This window comes from Podarcis erhardii (assembly GCF_964252035.2).
Source record: "Podarcis erhardii genome assembly, chromosome: 2".
Classification (NCBI taxonomy): Eukaryota; Metazoa; Chordata; class Lepidosauria; order Squamata; family Lacertidae; genus Podarcis; species Podarcis erhardii.
In genome coordinates this window covers 106,874,598-106,897,926 of record NC_138498.1, presented here as the reverse complement: position 1 = coordinate 106,897,926, position 23,329 = coordinate 106,874,598, and the positions used below count along the sequence as shown (strand labels likewise).

The following is a 23,329-nucleotide window of genomic DNA, read 5'->3' as shown; positions in this document are numbered from 1 at the left end:
AATTTATTCTCTTTACTAACTGAGAAAGATTTAGTTATGAAATGCAGAACGCAAAGCAGTATAACATAGCACATTGATTGCATCTGAATAGCAAGGTTCGCCATAATGATGGCTTCTAGAAAGAATCACCGTTCGTAAAATTATAACGGCTTACTAGATCTCCTACCATGTAAGCAGAGGATTTTCCATAAAGAAACCTCCAATTTGGTGTCATTAATTTGCCCAGTTTTGTCCTCTGGTAACAATATGGCACAGTATGTTTCCTAACTGTAATAGCCTCTTTAATGTCGTAGCTGCATTGCAGTTAATGCAATAATCACAATCATGTTGATGAAGCTTGCAATAAGAAAAGCCTGGATCAGGCCAGCAGCCCATTTGTTCCAGCATCCCTGTTCTCCCTGGGGCCACCCAGATGAAACCCGAGAACAGGACCTGAACCCAAGAGCTGTTTTCCCTTCTGCGCCTTCCAACAACTGGTATTTGGGAGGCTATGCTCTGCCTCTATGCATGGAGGGAGAGCATAGCCAATTATTTAGATTTTAAGTTTTTGATTTTTACACCTTTATTGCCAAAGCAAAAACAAATTTATGCTAAACGCATTTTAATCCAGAAAATTGAAATCGTTCTTCCTAATAAACTTGCTTGAAGTTGTCTATGTGTTAAGGCAGTTAGGCAGCTGAAGTGGATGGCATTTGGACAATGGCGTATATTGTACTCTGGAAGGTGAACAGGTGAATTAAATAATGGTTGATGTGGCTGAGTCAGCCACATCATAAATGGTTCGTTCACCTTCTCAACTACCAATGTAATAATAATAATAAATATATTATTTATACCCCACCCATCTGGCTGGGCTTCCCCAGCCACTCTGGGCGGCTTCCAACAAAATATTAAAATACAGTAATGCATCAAACATTAAAAGCTTCTCTGAATAGGGCTGCCTTCAGATGTCTTCTAAAAGTCTGGTAGTTGTTGTTCTCTTTGACATCTGGTGGGAGGGCGTTCCACAGGGCGGGTGCCACTACCGAGAAGGCCCTCTGCCTGGTTCCCTGTAACTTGGCTTCTCGCAGTGAGGGAACCGCTAGAAGGCTCTCGGAGCTGGACCTCAGTGTCCTGTAGAATGATGAGGGTGGAGACGCTCCTTCAGATATACTGGACCAAGGCCGTTTAGGGCTTTATTTATTTTTATTTTTTAAATAATATTTATTAAAAATTTTCAAATATAACAGAAAAGAAAAACATCCAAATTTAAGGCCTTATTTTCAATGTCATCTTTCCAGGACTTCCCCTCCCCTCCCCCTCTTGTATTCCAATTCTTTCAAATAGATTCAGCAAATTCTTACCCCAAGTTTTAAAATTATTATCATTAACCCAATTTAAAAAATATTTTCCCATCCCCTAAAATCGACCTGTTCCCTTCCACGAGTTCCCCTCTTTAGTATACAATACAGATTAACATAAAAAAATAGAAAAAAGAATAAAATGTAATTTAACACCCTTTGGATTCCAAATTTCCCTCCCCCCTTTCCCGGTTGCGTTCCCAATGTCCGTCAATGTCTACTGTCGTCCTGGAGCTCCCACATCTAAGCCATAGTCCTTCACCAGTCCGCTTTGCCGTCTTTTTAATAGTCTTTGCCGTCTTTTGGTCATCTTTGATTTCGAATGTCCAATCTTGGAAGGGGTCTATCTTCCAACTTTGTCCAGTTCTTGTTATTCTTGTTGTTCTTGTTGTTCTCTCTTCTCCTCTTTTTTTTTCCCCCCTGCTCTCCTGCACAAATGTTCTAATTCCAAGAAGCTTGTAATTCCTCTACAGAGGCTTTGTTATTCAGGAACAAAACATTACGTCAAGTCCCTTCCATTCTTCAATAGATAAATCTATTGTCTCCTTTAGTGTGTAGACCTCTGTAGACAAAATAGTGTTCCATTTCTGCAGTTTCCCAGGAGATAAAAAGTCCGATTCAAATTCCATGCCAGCAATACTTGTAATGACCCACAGCTCCTCTAGAGGGATTATAATAACTCAGTTTCCTTCCCGATCACACCCACCAGTCAAAGTAACTTATTATTCCTTGTTTTAAACAGTTTATATCCAATTTGTAACAAATGTAACCAGCAAAGTCCTCGTAACAAAGTTCTCTTTTTGTTCTTCAGTTTTGGCAGCTCCTTTGACAGCTGTCAAAACCTCTATTTCTCCTCTCCCGGCGCTCTCACGGATCGCTCCCGGGGTTTTTCGGGGGGGGGGGTTGTATTTTAATTCACATTCCACTTTTCTCCTCCAGCCCAGCTTATAATTTTCCATCGCGAAATTAATAACTTTATCAAAAAAAAAAGGTTGCACTCGATCTTAGTTGTCAGGTCCTTTGCTTTAGCTCCTCTACAACAGGGGGGAGGCTGACTTCCTTTTTGCACCTCCCCCGCTCGTTCCGAATTTAAGAAAAAATTTGTTCCCCTTTTTAATCCAAGTTCCAATTACTCACGGGTTATTCTTTTAAGTCCAGATTTTCAATGGAAGAAGTCAGCGCTCTCCGCCAAATGGCATGCGGCTTCACTCGGCAGGGGAAGCGGAGGACTCACAGCACCACCACCCCCCTGTCACCCGCTCCGTAGCCTTTAAAAAGGCTCCTTCGCGTGGTCGGGGGGGGCGCAAGCGGTGCCCGCCGAGTCACCATGCCCATGGGTTTCAGCGCCCATGGTTTTTGAGGGCCCCCGCGTCGCCGGCACGGTAGAACCCAGCCCCTGCCGAGCAGGCTCCCTCCGGAGCTCGGAGGGAGTCCGCCATTTGCCGATGGCGCCAACCCGGAAGTCCGTTTAGGGCTTTAAAAGTCAGCACCAAAACTTTGAATTGTGCTCAGAAACGTAATAGAAGCCATATGTCTCCACAGTGTTGCTCTACATTCTGTATAGGATAAATAGAATCAGTGGACTTCAGAAATGTGTTTTATTTTCCTCACTGCTTGCAATTTCCACTCCACACCCCCCCCATATTTGTATGTGTAGAGATTATATGATGCACATGCACACCTGCGACAACTTCACGCATCTGATAAAATGCACTCTCATCCACAGAAGTTTATGCTGTAATAATAATAATAAAATTATAGTGCCACAAGATGTAAATTTTCCTCCTGACATTGGTTCATTCAGGTTCCATCTCCCATTTTCCAGGCTGGTGCCTAGAAAATCTGGCTCCTGAGCTTAAAACCAATTGTTACAACCCTGCTGATAATGATTGCTCATTTTCTTAAAACCCCTTCAAAGAAACCTGGGGTCTGTTGACAGCCCCGGCTGTCGGGAGGCAATTTTCTGTTTCGTACAGTGAGGTTAATGTTTACTAATCACCTTCCACATATATATATGCCAAGGCGATGTCCAAAATATAATAAAAACAACCAAAAGCAGTTTAAAAACACTCACAAAAATAATAACACAAGAAGCTTTTTCAACTGGATGGGGTCTCGAAAGCAGATATATTTGACTTAAGGAAAAATGCAACTACAGGCTGGGATCCACAAAGCTCTAGTAGGAGCACACACCCCACTAAGATTTCGGACTACCTTTTGGTTCTTTTTAGCAGACTCCCATGTCACAAAACTGCTTTTGAAATGCCTCCTGGTTTGCCGGAGGGGGTGGAGGTTATGTGGTCAAGACCCTGGCTACAGTCTACTTTTCCTATTTGTGTGTTGCTGCTGCAAACAGGTGCATCTACTGGGCAAAACCCTGCTGATAACCATCTGGAAAAGAAACATGTACTGTAAAAAGGGATAGAAATGAGCAGAGGCCAAAGAAAATCAGAACACCTGTCCGTTTCGAGTTCATGGAATTTAAAGCTGTTGCGGCAGTAGATATCCTGATACGCTAATTGTGGCTCAAAGCCAGAATGTTTTCCAGGCTCGCGAGACAGATTCTGAGCCATGGTCTTTACACAGGAGTATGGCTATAGCCCTTTTTTATACAGCCTATTCAGGGATGCTACACCAAGGGGAGGAGGGAGCAAGTGGGGACCATGGCAGCAGGCCCTAGCTCCCTCAGAGTGCCTGGGAAACAATGGTGTGGAAACCGCCTCACACGTACCCCAGTTGCACAGGCCTAGACACCATTCTAACCTTTTTCCAAATTCATCTCGCAATATTTATATACAGTACTGATAAAATATCGAAGCAGTTTACAAAAAGAAAGAAAACCCCAACAAATTTCTTCGGGTAAAACACTGTTAAACTGTTTCAAACATTTAAAAAAATGAAATCATTGATAAGCTAAAAGCTAGATCAAAGCACGTCAATATTCTATACACTGTGTAAAGGTAAAGGTAAAGGGACCCCTGAGCATTAGGTCCAGTCGTGACCGACTCTGGGGTTGCGGCACTCATCTCGCTTTATTGGCCGAGGGAGCCGGCGTACAGCTTCCGGGTCACGTGGCCAGCATGACTAAGCCGCTTCTGGCGAACCAGAGCATCGCGCGGAAACACCGTTTACCTTCCCACCGGAGTGGTACCTATTTATCTACTTGCACTTTGACGTGCTTTCGAACTGCTAGGTTGGCAGGAGCAGGGACCAAGCAATGGGAGCTCACCCCATCGTGGGGATTTGAACCGCCGACCTTCTGATCGGCAAGTCCTAATCTCTGTGATACACTGTATAGACAAGAATGTTTTAAGCAGGCATCAAACAGAGTACAATGAAGCCTGGTGACAATAGGCAGGGAGTTCCAAAGTTTAGGTGCTGCCACACTAAAATACCAGATTTCTTTTTACAAGGGTAGATTTGAGTTTCATGCGGCACCTGTAGCAGTGCCGGATATGCAGATCGAAGCAGCCAAGTCTGCTCACGTGAGGTAAGGCAATCTTGCAGTTAAGCTGGTTCCAAGCTGTTAAGGGCTTTATATACCAATCGTAACACCTTGAACTTGGCCCAGATTGGCAACCAGTGCAGGTCTCTGATCAGAGGTGTCATATGCTGACAGGGTCACACTGCTGGCTGCCATCACGCCATATCATTCTGCGATAACGGAAGCTTCCAGACCAGGCTCAAAGGAACCCCCCACGTACAGCACATTGCAGAGATCCGGTCTCCGAGTCACCGATGCACAAAGAACCGTGGCCAACCTTTCCTGAGTTGTCGCTGTCATTCCCTTTGCAACTGGTCCAAGGCGCTTCTAATCTTCAAATGAATGAATGTAGCTCAGGCTCAGCCTGAGCAATCCCACTCCCTTCTCCCCACTCCTGCATGTGAAAACGCCACCTTTAACTTGATGTGGTGCCATCTTAAGGCCCCCCCCCCCATGTGCTTCATCTTGGCAGCTTAAATTTTTTTATTTAGTTATCAGCCCAAAGATCCAACATTTCTTTGAAGAAGTCTTGGGGAGCGAGCATTGAATGGAACAATACTGGCCGTCACAGGGTTCAGAGAAACTACTTCTTGCCGTCTTGCACCGTGTGGCTGCTAAAGAGGTTGGCTGGCCCCGCTCCCAGAATGAGCTTGAGGAAGAAATAAAAAGGTTGCCGGTGGGGAACCAAAACACAATGGCGACACTTCACCCACTTTTAATTGGATAGAAGGTTGACTTGCTACTGGGCTTAAGGATGGAAATGTATTTGAATTAAATATTGTGGCTCCAGTTCTTTCAGTGCACCTACTACATGGCCCAAAGGGCTTTAATTATTGCTACACCTCTCTCGGAGAATGATAGAGAATCATAGAATGGTAGAGTTGGAAGGGACCCTGAGGATCATCTAGTCCAACCCCCTGCATTGTAGGAATATGCAGCTGTCCCATAAGGCGATCGAACCTACAACCTTGGCATTATCAGCACCATGCTCCAACCAGCTCAGACACTGAGGTCCAGCGCTGAAGGCCTTCTGGCAGTTCCCTCACTGCAAGAAGTGAAATTACAGGGAAGCAGGCAGAGGGCCTTCTCAGTAGTGGCAACCGCCCTGTGGAATGCCATCCCATCAGATGTCAAGGAAATAAACAACTTTCTGCCTTTTAGAAGACATCTGAAGGCAGCCCTGTTTAGGGAAGTTTTTAATGTTTGATGTTTTATCGTGTTTTTGATATTCTGTTGGGAGCCGCCCATAGTGGCTGGGGAAACCCAGCCAGATGGGCGGGGTATATATAACAAATTATTATTATTATTATAACCAACTGAGTCTTGCAATACTGAGAAGCTTTTTGCATTTAAAAGTGTTCTCCCACACCAGTTCAGTTCTCGGGATATTCTAACTTCTTCATGCCAAACTATCTGCAATCTCCCTAAATTTCCCAAGATGCAGTCTAGCGGCAGAATCAACGGTGTGGTACCCAGAATTACAAATATGCCTGCAGAGGCCTTAAGAGGCTTCTGGTTCAGCCAATGGCCTGTCTACTCCACCATTTTGCTCTCACAGTGGCTGACCAAGATACCTGTGGGAAGCCTGCGAGGTGTGGACATGAGCACAACACCTGCAATTTCCAGCAACTCGTGTTCAGAGGTTGCAGTGCCTCAGAAAGTGCTCCTTTAACCTTTAAACAACGTTTTTGTTGTTTGATCTGCATTCCTTTCAAAAGCCAGCAGATGGCACAGGTCACATCGTAAATATTACTCCGTTCCATTTGGTCTGCATGCGCTTTGTCCTCAAGTTTTGCTTTTATCACCTAACATCACTTCAAACAGCATACTTTTAAGGGAGGGACAAGGCCCTGAGGTAAGAGATGCTGGCTGTTGTACAGACATGGGTAAATCAGCACTAGATCTTTGCTGAGTTAGGGTTGCCATATTTCTTAGAAGTAAAAGAGGGGACACAAAAGTTGTTAAGCTTTTTTTAACAACCCTGGTTTGGTCTGCTTTCCAGAATCCTGGCATCCTGGCATGAAGCATAATCATTGTCTCAGCCAGGCAAGATTTGGTCTGAATTTCTGTTGAATAAGTGTTAGTAATGAGAGGATCTGCTTTCTCTCAGGAGTCTATCTCATGGTTTCAGTTTGCAGCTGGCCAAGATATTTTATGCTGACACTGTCTTTTCTCTGAAAATTCAATAGAAATAAATGTTTAAAAAAACAAACAAATTGTTTTATATTTTTTATGGACAATATAGGGAACTTTTAGCAGTAAAACAGCAAAAGTGGGCTAGAAATATTTCCATCTTTAATATTTTGATATTTCCATCTTTAGTATTTCCATCTTTAATATTTTTCCATTATCTTTTGGTAAGGGTTTTTAACCTGTACTTGGTTTGAAATTTGCATACATTCGCAAGGACCGATGAGTGGTAGCTTTAAGAGATTTTCATCCTGGAATCCAAAAAGTCAAAATTCCACCACCCTACCTTTGGCACTGTGAGGTGATGGATATAATAATAATAATAATAATAATAATAATAATAATAATAATACCCTGCCCATCTGGCTGGGTTTCCCCATCCACTATGGGCGGCTCCCAGCAGAATATTAAAAACACGATAAAACATCAGACATTAAAAACTTCCCTAAACAAGGCTGGCTTCAGATGTCTTCTAAAAGTCAGGTAGTTGTTTATTTCCTTGACATCTGAGGGGAGGGCATTCCATAGGGCGGGCGCCACTACCAAGAATGCCACTATGGAGAGAGCATGGGGAACTGAGAATGCTGGGAATTGTTGGAAGACATTGTTGAGGGTGCAACTGAGGCTGTGCACACATAGAATCATAGAATCATAGAGTTGGAAGAGACCACAAGGGCCATCGAGTCCAACCCCCTGCCAAGCAGGAAACACCATCAGAGCACTCCTGACATATGGTTGCCAAGCGTCTGCTTAAAGACCTCCAAAGAAGGAGACTCCACCACACTTCTTGGCAGCAAATTCCACTGTCGAACAGCTCTTACTGTCAGGAAGTTCTTCCTAATCTTTAGGTGGAATCTTCTTTCTTGTAGTTTGGATCCATTGCTCCGTGTCCGCTTCTCTGGAGCAGCAGAAAACAACCTTTCTCCCTCCTCTATGTGACATCCTTTTATATATTTGAACATGGCTATCCTATCACCCCTTAACCTCCTCTTCTCCAGGCTAAACATGCCCAGCTCCCTTAGCCGTTCCTCATAAGGCATCGTTTCCAGGCCTTTGACCATTTTGGTTGCCCTCCTCTGGACACGTTCCAGTTTGTCAGTGTCCTTCTTGAACTGTGGTGCCCAGAACTGGACACAGTACTCCAGGTGAGGTCTGACCAGAGCAGAATACAGTGGCACTATTACTTCCCTTGATCTAGATGCTATACTCCTATTGATGCAGCCCAGAATTGCATTGGCTTTGATAAGGCATGATAAGGCACATCTCTCCCCTCCCCCAAGAATCATGGGAGCTATAGTTTAAGGGTGCTGGGACCTGTAGCTCTGTGAGGGGTAAGGAAGAACGCAGCCCCATTGCCCTTATTGCAGAAAAGATCCAGAAGCTGTTTCAGTCAGTTTTAGTAGAGGGGGCACCACCTTCTCTGCCTCAGGCAACGCAGTGTCTTGGCCTAGTTCAGGCATGGCCAAACTTGGCCCTCCAACTGTTTTGGGAGTAAAAATTCCCATCATCCCTGACCATTGGTCCTGTTAGCTAGGTGTTATGTACTGAGCTGAATAGGATCCAAAAGGCAGCACTCTGACTGGCCCAGAACAATAGGATTCAGAATGCAGCAGTCTGATTGGTCCTAGAACAAATAGGGTCCAGAATGCAGCAGTCTGATTGGTCCACAGGAGCCACCCAATCCAGCTCCAGGTGGAAGTGAATCCACAACCAGATTGGCCTACAGGTGAATCCCGGAATTAGCCAATCAGGTGGGGCCCATTGTGTAAATAATGTATATAAAGCAGACATTCAGGGGGAACTTCCATTCCTCCTCACCACTATGAGCTGAATAAAGAGCATGAAATCCACTCTCAACTCCGAGTATATTTCACTAGGGATGGTGGGATTTGTAGTCCCAGAACAGCTGGAGGGTCAAGTTTGGCCATGCCTGGCCTAGTTGGAAGAAGAAAGTGGAGGGGGTGTTAGAGTCAGGAAAGTAACTGCCCTTCTGGAACCCTCTGCCTGAGAAGTAGCTTCAAGATTAGGGTGGTCCAGCTCACCTCTGTGGGAGATGTGGATGTGATTTTGGCACCACGCTGTCCACGACAAGCAACAGCCCACACAGAATCGGGCTGGAAATCTTACATGGAGTTCCACAGCCGTCGCCCCTCCCCATCTTCCCTGGATTAAGTCCGAGTTGTTACCGGTGAAGGCTTCGTTCCTGTTGTGAATGGCCCGCTCTCTCCTTTCAGACCTCATTTAATCAGACAGCCCCATTCACCCTTGATCTCTCTTCTTTCTCTCTCTCTCCACCTCCTCTCGTTCTTGCCATTGAATGTGCCTTATTGTAAAGCTTTCCTCGCATGGAGTTCCTTCCCACTATGGGGGGGGGAGGCTTTCCCCTCCCCACACACAAACAAAAGTCTTCCAAACCCCCTATTCTAGCTGGGAATTATTAACAGTCGGGCCCCCACTAACCACCTGCCAGGACTTTGGCCAAGCAAAACACTTTGCTCTCCCTGCACCCCCCTCCCCCAAGCTCCGAAACGCTTCAGGCCTCGTGAAACGCAAAAGCCGAAGCTGAAGAAATGAGAATTCACATCCCCTCCTTTAATCTTAAAACTCCTTTGTAGCAGGAAGGGGTGGTTTTCATTTTCTTCTCAGAATCTGAAATGTACAGAGGGCAAATACTAGGGTGACAGCTGCAGAAGGTGTTATGAACAACAGATAAACTGTTGAAGTGTGTGGGTAGGGGAAAAAACCCTGAAAGGTTCTGAGAGAAGGAATAGGTAGGCTTCCGCAATGCAGAAGTTGCACAGGCATTAGGAAGCCCTTTTTTGGACACTATGTTAAATGTGCGCAAAATCTTCCCATAGCCATCTAGTTGGCCGCTGTGACTGGACAGGCTTTTCATCTGATGCAGCAGAACTTGTCTTGTGTACAGTGAACATGCACTTGTTTGCTTCTGCACATTCTGGGTGAGCCTTATGGTACAGAAAAAGCCTTTTCTGAGCCTTATGGCACAGAAAAAATACAGTGGTACCTTGGGTTAAGTACTTAATTCTTTCCGGAGGTCTGTCCTTAACTTGAAACTGTTCTTAACCTGAAGCACCACTTTAGTTAATGGGGCCTCCCGCTACCACTGCACCGCCAGAGCACGATTTCTATTCTCAACCTGAAGCAAAGTTCTTAAGCTGAAGCACTATTTCTGGGTTAGCAGAGTCTGTAACCTGAAGCGTATGTAACCCGAGGTACCACTGTATTACACCTTCGGTAAGTTAAAAATGGTTTACTTACGAACTCTCCACATGTCAGATTCATGTGCTTTTCCATACAGCATTCAGAAAAATTTGCAAAGGGAGTCAAACTTGGCTTAGTTACAATGGTGAAAATTCCTAAATTACTGATATAGGAACACAATAATGGCTTGTGAAAGCCATACGGCTGAGATGGAGCAACCAGCTTAGCCTCTTCATATGTGAGCTTCTTAAGTAGATTGGAGGGGAACAAAGCCTTGATTGCTATGCCTCCCAGGTTGCTTTGAGTAGAAAAATGTGCTTTAAATCTGTCTTAAATGTATGGTGTGTCTGCAGCCTCTGTTTGAGAAGCCATGGGATTCTTAATTTTCAACCCCATAGGCCAATACTTGGTTTCTCACTCATGTAAATCCAAAAATTCAACGTAACTTAATCCCAAATAATGGCACATTGTAACACATCCAAATTTTTATACACGCTTAAACTCTAAGGCAAGTCCCACTAGGATAAAATGTGACTTTCTTTTAGGTAAACATGCAAAGTATTGAAGAAGCCATGCAGCCAAATTTCACACATAGGATTGCAGCCTACGCTTTCCTCACTCCCTGTGTTGAAGTGGTTCCGTTCTGGTTTCTACCTTTTGTGAGGCAGGTGGAAGGCAAAGCACCATGGTGACAGCCCAAACAAGGAAGCCTAAAGAACTTGGATGCCACAGTGCTGCACACCAGGTCCTAAACTCAGAATCCAGCGGGTTAGTCCTAAGGCCAATAGGCAAATGAGGGGCTGTTCTTGTGTGAAGAAAGTGGGAAGGGGGACAGCTAGTGGAAGGGATAGAAGCCGGCCCTGGGAAGTTCAGGAAGGAAGGAATAAGTTCAGGTGCAATCTTTGCTTTTATCCCTGTGATGTTCTATCAGGTTATGATGGCATATCCAGGCCATGTCTGGCCCCGTTCTTCAGGACATGCCAAAGATTCTCACAGGTGGGCTGACTCCAATGGGTCTGGAAGATGGAACCTGCAAAGGATTCAGAAGAAGGAAGCTCTAAGCAGTCCCCTGCCAGACTATCAACAGTATCTCCACAGGTGAGCAGTGACCTATCACTTGGGTCAGGGGTTTGGGAGAGCCCTAAGCCCCACAGAACGGTCCTGTCAGAGACAGGAATTAGAGCAGAGTGCTGGTCTGATGGAGGGAACGTTCTTTCATATGTGGTGAATTTGTAAAAGAGTATTGGGAAATGATCCATAATGAATTGGGGGGGGGGAGTAAAAAGGTAAAGGTAAAGTCCAGTCACAGACGACTCTGGGGTTGCGGTGCTCATCTCGCTCTACTGGCCGAGGGAGCCGGCGTTTGTCCACAGACAGTTTTTCTGGGTCATGTGGCCAGCAGGACTAAGCTGCTTCTGGCGAAACCAGAGCAGCGCACAGAAACGCCGTTTACCTTCCCGCTGGAGTGGTACCTATTTATCTACTTGCACTTTGAACATGCTTTCGAACTGCTAGGTTGGCAGGAGCTGGGACCGAGCAAAGAGAGCTCGCCCCATCGCAGGTATTCAAACAATTGACCTTCCGATCGGCAAGCCGAAGGCTCAGTGGTTTACACCTCAGCGCCACCTGTGTCCTACTTTCCCCCCAAAACCAGAGGTGCTACTGGAAGGAATTTGTTTTGTTTTGCCCAAAACCAGAGTCCTTTCTGCTGGGGATAATTCAGACTGAAATTCCCAGGTATCAGAAAAGGTTTTTTATAGTATGTATGCCACTACTGTGGCCCGTGTTTTGTTAGCCCAAAAATGGAAAACGAGCGAGGTCCCAACTAAAGAAGAATGGCAACTTAAGTTGACAGAATATGCGCAGCTTGCAGACTTAACATAAAATAAGAGAACAAGAAGAACATATATTTAGAGAAGATTGGAAAACGTTTATTGAAAATATGGGAAATAATTGTGTACAGCTGAAAACGCTGGAGCAGTAAGATAAATTTAACAGTGTAAATAAATTTTGATGGATGCAATAATAGAATACTGAATGGTGCAGTTTTTGTAAAAAATGCAGGGATTTATGATATGCAAAATGAACCATGGAAAGAGAAAAAGGGAAGTCATTGATATCTTAAGAATTTTAAAATGAGTATTTTAAGTTGTAAAACAGAAAAATTAATAAAAATTATATGCAAAAAAGCAAAAAAAGAACAGAGCGCTTTCTGGTTTATCATGGTCAAAGGCCTGGCTAATAAACATGTCTTCACTTGCCTGTGGGAGGGCACTAGAGACAGAATTAGATAGGCCTCCCTTGGCAAGGCATTCCAGAACCTGGGAGCATTCCAGAACCTCGGAGGGAGAGCGGTCCTCTCCTGAGTTCCATCCAAACATGCTTCATACATTGGTGGGACAGACAGAAGGGCCTTTCAAGTTATGGATTATGGTTAGAGAGGACAATTTCCAGGCACGCTAGGCTTCCTACGTTGCACTTTGGAGAACATGTCATTGCTTTTAAGAAGGGATGGGGAACCTGTGGTGCTCAAGGTGTTGCTGCACTCCCAACTCCTCATGAGTAATACTACTACTACTAATTTATTATTTCTACCCCACCCATCTGGCTGGGTTTCCCCAGCCACTCTGGGCAGCTTTCAACAGAACATTAAATAAAGAATAAAACTTCAAACATTAAAAACTTCCCTAAACAGTGCTGAATTCTATGATAGAAGAAACTTTGGAGATACTGTATATAGATCTACTAAGAAAATAAATAGGTTTTTATTATCCCTGTTATCGATTATTTAAAATTTAAATGGGGTTTGTTATTTGGAATTGTTCTTCTTAGCCACCTCCAAGACCTGTTCTTAAGATGAAATGCAACCTCTAAAAAAGCCCCCAAAAGCCCCACCAACCTCACACACTTTCTCATGAGTTGTTCTACTGATATCAACTGGCTTAAGTGCACAGTTGTGGGTTGAGAAGAGGCTGGAAGGAAGCTCCTGCATTTTACGAATCAGCAATACTTCACAAAAAATAGGTGTACAATGAATTATAAAATGAGGTGCTTGCAGGTTGGGGAGTGAAGGGAAGCTCATTAATAAAAAACTGGAATGAATAATATATTGTATCTGCAAGGAAACGGACCTGTTTAAACCCAGTAAAGCGCCTTATGAAAATTTGCAACAAAGAGGGAAGCATGTTTGAGTAATATATAACAAATGCAAACAATAAAACATTTCAAGGGTAGAGTTTGCCCTTCTAAGAGCTACATTTTTATATTTCTCCTGCATTGTGCTCTTCCCTTCACTCCTTTTGAAAACAATTTATCTATTTTTAAAAAATGCATCACTAGCTTTAGCACTGCAATGCAACTTGTACAAAACTTTAAACGACAACAACAACTTTTAATATCAAATGCTGGAGATCATAATCAGGAGAGTGTTACTGCTATTGGACTTTGAAAGATCGGCATCTAGTTGGCCAATGTGGGAAACAGGAAGTTGGACTAGATGGTCTGATCCGGTCTGTATTTTCTTACACATCCCGGGGGGACAGAAAGGACCAATGGCCTGCTGGAAATAACCTTCCAAGAACCGTGATGAACAGGTTGAAATTGCCATCTCTCTGGTAACGTGGCTCAAACGTGGCCCTGTGGAATGCCTCCTATCAGATGTCAAAGAAATAAACAACTATCTGATGTTTAGAAGATATCTGAAGGCAGCCCTGTTTAGGGAAGTTTTTAATGACTGATGTTTTAATGTATTTTTAATCTCTTGCTGGAAGCCACCCAGAGTGGCTGGGGAAACCCACCCAGATGGGTGGGGTATAAGTAATAAATTATTATTATTATCATCATCATCATCGTCATCGTCATCGTCATCGTCATCGTCATCGTCATCGTCAAACCAGCATCTAGAGGATATATTGTTGTTGTTTAGTCGTTTAGTTGTGTCCGACTCTTCGTGACCCCATGGACCAGAGCACGGCAGGCACTCCTGTCTTCCACTACCTCCCGCAGTTTGGTCAAACTCACTGCCCAACCATCTCGTCCTCTGTCGTCCCCTTCTCCTTCTGCCCTCCATCTTTCCCAACATCAGGGTCTTTTCCAGGGAGTCTTCTCTTCTCATGAGGTGGCCAAAGTATTGGAGCCTCAGCTTCAGGATCTGTCCTTCCAGGGAGCACTCAGGGCTAATTTCCTTCAGAATGGAGAGGTTTGATCTTCTTGCAGTCCATGGGACTCTCAAGAGTCTCCTCCAGCACCATAATTCAAAAGCATCAATTCTTCGGTGATCAGCCTTCTTTATGGTCCAGCTCTCACTTCCATACATCACTACTGGGAAAACCATAGCTTTTACTATATGGACCTTTGTTGGCAAGGTGATGTCTTTGCTTTCTAAGATGCTGTCTAGGTTTGTCATTGCTTTTCTCCCAAGAAGCAGGCGTCCTTTAAACTACACCAATGTGGCAAGCATAGATGAGTGCCTAGGCCCCAGACTGGACATGATGAATCCTGATCTAAAATGTGGGGTTCTGATCATGGTTTGGATGCAGTGATGGCTAGTAGAGCAGAAGACAGGGAGACAGCAGGAGGTGGAGCTAGAGCCAATAACAGGCGGAAACAACTAATTTTGGCCGCCCCATCCTTCTCGCTGCTGAGATCTACATGGGGCAACACGGAGGAATCTGCCAGGCAGTGCCACCCATAAGACTGGTTATAATTAAGAAGGCAGGCAGGCAAGAGCTGGCTGAGAGCAGAGTGAGTTTGGTAGGGCAGTGCCCCAATTGCCCAGGTTCACCAGCCTTCAACACTTGGATGGGTTGTTGTTGGGAGGGAGCTAGTCTAATAAACTCAACCCGGGTGGTAGGTGTTTCCAGTAGGGAGGGACAACATGGCCTCTTGTTATCTTTCTCCTCAGGCTGCTGGGCTCAGAGAGAGCCTCCTACTTTCTGCGTCCACCTACCAAGGAGCAGCCAGTAAGCCCTCGGGTGAAGCGCCTGCTGGTGACTGGTTTAGGTGAGCGTACGCTGCTTCATAGGAGCTTTTTGGCTACTTTGCCTCTTCATCCCAGTCCGGTAGTATAGTGGCAAATTCAGAAGTAATACTCACAGACCTCCCCCCACCCACCCCACAGTCACTCTCCCTTCTAAGATTATGAAACAATATTATACAACAATAATAAGGATGGGATACAGCACAAAAAATCTATGCTGATCTCCACGTGTTGCCTTTCAGCTAGATCTATTTTCTGTGCTCATATATGGGCACATCGTCTGGAGGGCTCTGAATCTTTTGGAGCTACTTAAAGTTGTATTTTCCTTGAAGTTCCATTGCACTTCACCATTCCCTTGAAGCCCATCCTTTGGACCCTCTAGGAAACGCAACAAACCTGCTACACCTCAAATTGGGTGCGAGGAGTGCAGATGAATGGGACACAGCTGTGGGCAGCCTGAGGAAATACCATTCACCTTGGGCTTGCCCATAAAACACAAGTCCAGAGTGAGAGACTAGGGTGATGCCCGCTGTTTCCAGGCACTCTTCTCATTGCCCGACTTTTGCGGGTGGGCTGAGAATTTGTTTGAACCCTGAGTGAGAACCTAGAGGCTGAGTGGGAGGGTGTGTCAGAAGGAAAAATAAACCGATACTGATTTTTTATATGTTAGTAACTTGGTATTAATGTCACATTTTTCTGTGCAACCATGTCTTTTTGTAATACTTTGTTAAGTTGCCTGTTGTTGCTTCAGTTCTTTTGTACACTGCTTGGAGATCTTTTTAATGTATTGAGTAGTATACAAATTAAATAATCAGTCAAACTGAAGTACCTTGTGTTTTCAGTATCCCTAAATGCTTATCTTTGGAACATAGGAAGTAGCCACTTCTCTGTGTTCTTTTCTCATGTCTTCTCCAGAGTGACCCCAGGAGCCAATCCTCAGTGGTCGACTCTCCTCCTTTCACTGTGATGGTCTCCAATCAGCACAAAGGGTGAGAAGAATTCCCATTGGCTGAAAATCTCCCCTTTCGTGCTGATTGGACATCTCAAGGAAGCTGAGGATGTAGGAATTCTTGCTCCATGACTGCAGTCATGGGGTTGTTGTCTATCACATGACGGTATATGTTTTGACTCCACAGAGTGGGAAGTGAAGGAGACAGGATGTTTGTGTTACTGTGTTCCGTGAAGTGGGACTATTGTCCTTTGTTCTTTTTCTCTTTGCTGTCTGATGCTAGAGAGAGAGGGAGCCATGTTGCAGTGTTCCATGTGTGTTTATATGTAAATAAAGTAGATTAGCCAAAATGCTGAGTTAATATTGCACTTTGATATGCTTTCAAACTGCTAGGTTGGCAGGAGCAGGGACCGAACAACGGGAGCTCACCCTGTTGTGGGGATTTGAACCGCCAACCTTCTGATCAGCAAGTCCTAGCCTCTGTGGTTTAACCCACAGCGCCACCCGCGTCCCTGTCTCATGAAAAGTCTCCTTTAATTCCAATTATCTCTTGGGGGGGGGAGTGTTTTGTGTTTTGATTTGATTGCTTTTGATTTATGAGTTGCTTGTTGCCACATAAAAAGAGTCTCTAAGCAACATTCACACTTGCTCCACAGATATGGGCGCTGAGGAGGTCTGGATGGCCCTGCACGAGGAACCCAAACGCCAGCGTGAGGCTGCAGCAGCTAAGAAGGGCCGCTCACTCTCTCAGCAGGTGAGAGGGATGCTTGGGACCAGACCCTACAGAAAACCCAGATGTGTCTGAGAACTATTCTTTTACTGTCACATTGCTACCCCTCTCATATCTGTCTTAAAGACTTCTTCGATTACCTTTCTATTAACCTGTTAGGATCCAGAACACTGGTTCATTTTGCTCAGTAGTTTTTATTCTGATTGGCTCTTCAGGCTTCAAAAACAGTAGAATAACAGTGCTGGATCAGGCCAATGGCCCATCCAGTCCAGCATCCTGTTCTCACAGTGGCCAACCAGATGCCTGTGAGGAGAAATCCTGTGGGTTTCAGAGAAGGGAATTTCCAAGTTCTGCCCAGAGGTGGAGACACCGGGAATATTGAACCTAGCATCACAGGTGCTTTTTAAACTGCGATTTAACCTTTTATGCCACCCTCCAGTTGCTGTTCTGATGCCCGGAGCAGCTTACAGTAATTTAAGGAAACATAACAAAGCAATTGAAACCACAGAGCCTAGGACTTGCTGATCAGAAGGTGAGCTCCTGTTGCTCAGTCCCTGCTCCTGCCAACCTAGCAGTTTGAAAGCACGTCAAAGTGCAAGTAGATAAATAGGTACCGCTCTGGCGGGAAGGTAAACGGCGTTTCTGTGCACTGCTCTGGTTCGCCAGAAGTGGCTTAGTCATGCTGGCCACATGACCAGGAAGCTGTACGCCGGCTCCCTCGGCCAATAAAGCAAGATGAGTGCCGCAACCCCAGAGTCGGCCACAACTGGACCTAATGGTCAGGGGTCTCTTTACCTCTACCTTTAACAAAGCAATAACAAAAATATAAAGTTTATGTTTTGTCCTAACTTCTCTCAGCCGTAGTCTTGGTTTGCACCCCACTGTGAGTGAATGGCCTCTCTCTCTTAACTGGTTTGCTGTGCTGACTTTGCCATTCTGAGCAACTGAACAGGCTTTAAACACTGGGAATGAATGGGAATGAATGAAGGAACAGTGGGAATGAATACCCACATCTCTCCATCTTGTAGTCCTCCATCTGATGCAGTGAGCTTTAGCCCATAAGAGCTTATGCCAATGGGACGCAGGTGGCGCTGTGGTCTAAACCACTGAGCCTCTTGGGCTTGCTGATCAGAAGGTTGGCGGTTCAAATCCCCGCGATGGGGTGAGCTCCCGTTGCTCTGTCCCAGCGCCTGCCAACCTAGCAGTTCAAAAGCACACCAGTGCGAGTAGATAAATAGGGAAGGTAAATGGCTTTTCTATGTGCTCTGGTTTCCGTCACGGTGTTCCATTGCACCAGAAGCGGTTTAGTCCTGCTAGACACATGACCCGGAAAGCTGTCTGCGTCAAACGCCAGCTCCCTCGGCCTGAAAGCGAGATGAGCGCCACAACCCCATAGTTGCCTTTGACTGGACTTAACAGTCCAGAAGTCCTTTACCTTTTTTATAAGAGCTGTCAGTCTTCCAGGGTCTAGGTTGGATAGACTTTTCATTACGTTGATGAATAAATAAATACCTGGACTGTCAGCACCCTTGTCCCTTTTTGGAGGCCTGATCCCAGTCTGTGGCTACCACCTGAAGCTCTGCTGCCTCATTCAAGGTACCCTGGCTGGGCCGTCCTTCTACGACGCAGTGTCTGCAGCAAGTATCTCAACGGCGGCAACAGCTGCATGCTATGCTCTGTCTTGCGAAGCAGCACCAGCGAACAGCCAGCCACCTTCTGGCCACAAAGCACCTTGCTGATCTCGGTGACCCTTACGGAACAGAAGGACCAAGGCGCTACTTCCATTGCTCTTTGAACCACAAACGGGCGCAGGTGTGTTCGGCATAACTAATTCTGGAACTGGAGAGGGCCTACTATCAGCCCCAGAGAGCATGGCCTGCAGAGGCATGGCCCCTTCTCCGAGATCATTCCGACTTCTCCAAATGTTTAGAGGAGTCTCTAGCCCTTTCAGTTAGATAGAAATACAGGGAGTATTCTGCATTGACTTATCCCAGCGTTCCAATGAGGGCAAAAGCACAGTGATAAGTGTGCCTTTTTCCTTGTATTAGAATCATATCCTGTTCTTCAGCACAAAGGTTCCCAGCACCTTTAAATCAGCTGTATTTAACACTTTTAAAGCAGGTATCATCTCTCTCTCTCTCTCTGGGTATCTCGTATGCAGGGAGCAGGATTATTTCCTTGCTTGGAGTGTGTGCAGACTGTTTCCACCTGTTCTATATTTTGTATATTTGTAAATAAATAAAACATTACAAAAAGGCAGTAAGTCTCCTGTGAATCTCTCCTTCCAAAGGAAGCCAAACTCTACTAACTGTACTAACTACTGGGACATTTCTCATTGCTTATAGACATTGAGGGTGGGGCATGTAATACCACAGATATATTTAGGGCTTGGGACGCAAGAGTGCCTTCTCCAATACCAACCGCCTTGGACTTTACAATGGTCAGGTGAGGCCTTGTTGGTGCTGCTGCCACCACTAGAGGCTGCCCAGTTGGTGCTTAACTGTGACAGGGCCTTTTCAGTGATGGCGCCCCAGTTTTGGAATGTCCTTCCTGGTGAGGTGTGCCTGTCTCCATCATTATTAACTTTCAGGAGAAATTTGAAAACATTCCTCTTTACCCAAGCATTTGGGAACTGAAGAATACTGTTGCTGGAAATGTCATGATCATCAGATGGAATAATGTTTTTAACTGAATGTGTTTTAGAATGCTTTAAACCGAAAGTGCTTTCAGATAATTTTAATTGTAATAGAGTTTTTTTTAATGATGTTTTAACTGATTTAGAATGTTTTAGTTTTTAAATTGTGCACGTGTTTGCCATCCGGGACTCTTTCTGGAAAAAGGACAAGTTGTTGTTGTTGTTGTTGTTGTTGTTGTTGTTGTTGTTGTTGTTGTTATTATTAATAAATCCTAGTTTTACTAAATTTATTCATTAAGTCCCATGACTAAGAAAGTCCCAAAGCGACTTTCAGATATATGGAAATGAAATCTATGTTGGGATTGATTGTAGACAACAGTTCTGTATGCTGGATCCCAGACTCCTGGGGGATCTCTTTCACAGAAAACTTTAACAAAAATCCAGCTTTAACTTTTCCCGAAAGCAAATCTTTTGGTTAGCTGTGTATAATCTCATTTAATAGAACATTTCCTATTAGGAGTCTTTGACATCTTTTTGCCCAGTGGAGGAATCTCAGCCTTCTGGCGCAGAAGCCTTGAGTAGCAGGAGCTTTTCACATAGAACATTAATTAGCATACAAACAATGAAACCGTGTTTCCAAGATGTTGCCCACGAGTTCAAGGACTCTGGCTCTTACAGAGTTTCTCATTCTGCGGACAATGGCTCATTACAGCCTCAACATCTGCCTGGTACAACCTGCAGGGGCCGTGACAGTGGGAGCGACAAATGCAGTCGCTTAATCAGGACTCTGCGAAAGAAAACTGATAGGCAGGCGTCACAGAATGGAGTGCAAAAGAAAAGAATAGGAACCACAGCAGGCTTCTTATATGTAGAAGTCAGCAACTTCTTTCAAAGCTTCTAGGGCAGTCAAATGTTGAAGTAGGAGAGGCATTTCTGAACATTTTAAAGTGGTAGTTTTTTTGCAGCGACTTCTTCTCTCGCTCTTTTCCAGCACTGCAACACAACACACTCCACCTGCCAAAATACCTCCTCCTTCATAGCTGCAAAAAGGTTCGGGAGCCTTGGCCTTTTCCACATCTGTTTACGGTACTTTCTGTGTTTGGGAGTGCACAGAGAATTATCCAAGGGAAGGTCATTGTGTTTCTCATTGGTATTCCACATTCCGCAGACTGCAAGCCCATGCACCCGCAGTTTGTGGACTGGCAGGCAGCAGCACAGGAGGAAACAGATGACCTGTCTGGAGAAATACAGACACCAGTAGTTCTGAACACCACCTTCTGATCCTTGCCAGCTGGATATTGCAGGGTCTGGGGCAGAGCCACCAACAAGGCTGCCTGGTCAAGATTTTGAACAGGCTGTGGCTGCTTCCAGATGACCTGTTTACTGAGCATTTCCCCCTGGTTTGTTTGCAAAAGGTTTGCAGGATGCTTAAACTAAGGTTACCAGATTTTTTTCAATGAATCCAGGGACACTTTTCAACTTCAATGGATTTTGTATGGGGACTGATTTGTAAATCCGGGGACTGTCCCCGGGAAACGGGGGTGTATGGTAACCTTAGTTTAAACAATGTGGGCCATTCATTGAGCATTCGTTCTCACTTGTTTGTGGCCAAGGAGATGCAGCAAGCAATTTCCCAGTCGTTTTTTCCTCATTGCATATAAAGTCTGATTTGGGGGGTGAAGCAGGCTTAATGCATTCATTATTTATCCAGTTGCCTTTATACACCACCTTTCTGCCAAGAAACCCAATTGTGACATATTAGAACAAAAGCTGCAAAGTAATTCTCAGATCAGGTTCAGGAGCTGACAGCGCACGCTCCCTTCTCCAGACTTCTTCAATGCTGCCTTGCCTCAGGACAGGAAGGTGTCAAGTAGCCCCAGGGAAACGGGGGGGGGGGGGCTGCCCAAATGAATAGGAGCTGGGGACTTAGGATCACTATGGTTCGAAAGTCGATAAATAGAAGCCCAAGACTAAGGCTGAGCCAGGTATTGTTTACCTGGATTTCAGTTCTGATGAGAGGCTGTCAAAGGAAGACTTTGGTTGCAGCCACTGAGAGCCCTTGTCTTCTGGGAATTTGTCTAATTCCCAAAGCCATCCAAGCTGGCGATCACCACCGCATCTTCTGGGAGTAAGTTACATGGTTAAACTTTGAAATTAACTACTGGAACTGCGCCCTGAGTCTACAGGTTTGCTGCTCAAGCACAGTAAAGGTAAAGGGACCCCTGACCATTAAGTCTAGTCATGACCAACTCTGGGGTTGCGGTGCTCATCTCGCTTTATTGGCCGCTGGAGTGGTACCTATTTATCTACTTGCACTTTGACGTGCTTTCGAACTGCTAGGTTGGCAGGAGCAGGGACCGAGCAACAGGAGCTCAACCCGTCACGGGGATTTGAACCGCCAACCTTTTGATTGGCAAGTCCTAGGCTCTGTGGTTTAACCCACAGCGCCACCCGCATCCTTGCTTATATTATCACGAGAATCTCAGGGGTTTTTGTTTTTGTTTTAAAGCAGGCTTCCTCAAACGCAGCCCTCCAGATGTTTTTGGCCAACAACTCCCATAATCCCTAGCTAGCAGGACCAGTGGTCAGGGATGATGGGAATTGGAGTCTCAAAAGATCTGGAGGGCCAAGTTTGAGGAAGCCTGTTTTAAAGCATTGATTAGCTCTCATGGTTGCAGAGGAAAAATTGGAGATGTCACCAATCCATTTCCCGCTATACATTTTTCTCTCTTTCCCCTTTCCTTTACAAACAAAAAATGTAATTTGCAATCTGGGTCTTGAAGGATGAATAACATTTTCAAATTGCAGATTGAGGTTCCTCCGGAGCTGCTACAGTTAAAAGCCAATCATCTTCCAGTCTTTCTGATATGAGAATTTGTATTTTTCCAGCTGTGGAATTTTGATCAATTTTATTGATGAAATACAGAAAAGGGTGACCTTTGACATTGAAGTATGCTAGAAAGGCAGGTGCAGTTCCATGCCATTCCTCAAGGGGGCTCTCTGGAAGCTGAGCCACCTAACCTGCTTCACCAATACGTTTCCAACCTGTGAACATGTTTAGACTCTTGCTTGCTCACCTTTGCATGGAGAGAGTCGCGTGTTGTGCAAAAGTACATATGCACCAAGTTATACTTAAGGGACGCGGGTGGCGCTGTGGATTAAACCACAGAGTCTAGGCCTTGCCGATCGGAAGGTCGGCGGTTCGAATCCCCGCGACGGGGTGAGCTCCCGTTTCTCAATCCCTGCTCCTGCCAACCTAGCAGTTCGAAAGCACATCAAAGTACAAGTAGATAAATAGGTACCACTCCGGCGGGAAGGTAAACGGTGTTTCGGCGCGCTGCTCTGATTCGCCAGAAGCTGACCCGGAAGCTGTACGCCGGCTCCCTTGGCCAATAAAGCAAGATGAACGCCGCAACCCCAGAGTCGGTCACGACTGGACCTAATGGTCAGGGGTCCCTTTACCTTTACCTTTATACGTCTCACTACAATCCTTTTGCTGAGATACTGCTTATGGTGGCCCTCAAAAAGTAGCTGTCGTGCTCGACCTCCGAGGTAAACATGCTGTTTTTGAGCAAAGTCAACAAAGGAACTTGTGGCTGGCGCCTTAAGGACTACCAGTTTCATTGTGGCATAAGGTTTCATCAGATATAGGGGGAGTGGGCTGTAGTCCATGAAATCCTATGCCACAAATCTGTTAGTTGATAAGGTGGTATTTTTGCAGCAAGAGGCTTAACAGAGCTACCCCTTCTGCAAGATATTTTTTATCAGTAACTCTCAATTTCAGTATATATGGAAGATTAT

The 23,329-nt window shown here is 45.1% G+C and overlaps 1 protein-coding gene across 2 annotated transcripts; it reads left to right on the top strand.

Moving 5' to 3' along the window:
* Positions 1–6,125: 6,125 nt before the first annotated feature.
* Positions 6,126–19,152, top strand: LOC309337227 (uncharacterized protein). Of its 2 annotated transcripts, none has more exons than XM_081853979.1 (6): positions 6,126–6,679; positions 10,905–11,004; positions 11,168–11,334; positions 15,140–15,237; positions 16,820–16,917; positions 18,490–19,152. In XM_081853979.1, exons 2-6 carry the CDS (start codon positions 10,960–10,962, stop codon positions 18,718–18,720), a joined length of 639 nt encoding a protein of 212 aa, XP_081710105.1. In that variant the 5' UTR covers positions 6,126–6,679; positions 10,905–10,959; the 3' UTR covers positions 18,721–19,152. The 2 variants fall into 2 exon arrangements, with proteins under 2 accessions (XP_081710105.1, XP_081710104.1); XM_081853978.1 differs by lacking the exon at positions 6,126–6,679 and adding an exon at positions 8,657–9,986.
* The last annotated feature ends 4,177 nt before the right edge of the window (positions 19,153–23,329 follow it).

Bases quoted from the DNA above. Each gene is read 5' to 3' on its own strand.
- LOC309337227 (XM_081853979.1), top strand. From the start codon at position 10,960: ATGCCACAGTGCTGCACACCAGGTCCTAAACTCAGAATCCAGCGG. The intron at 11,005-11,167 runs GTTAGTCCTAAG...ATGTTCTATCAG, and splicing joins CTAAACTCAGAATCCAGCGG to GTTATGATGGCATATCCAGG. The intron at 11,335-15,139 runs GTGAGCAGTGAC...CTTTCTCCTCAG, and splicing joins TATCAACAGTATCTCCACAG to GCTGCTGGGCTCAGAGAGAG.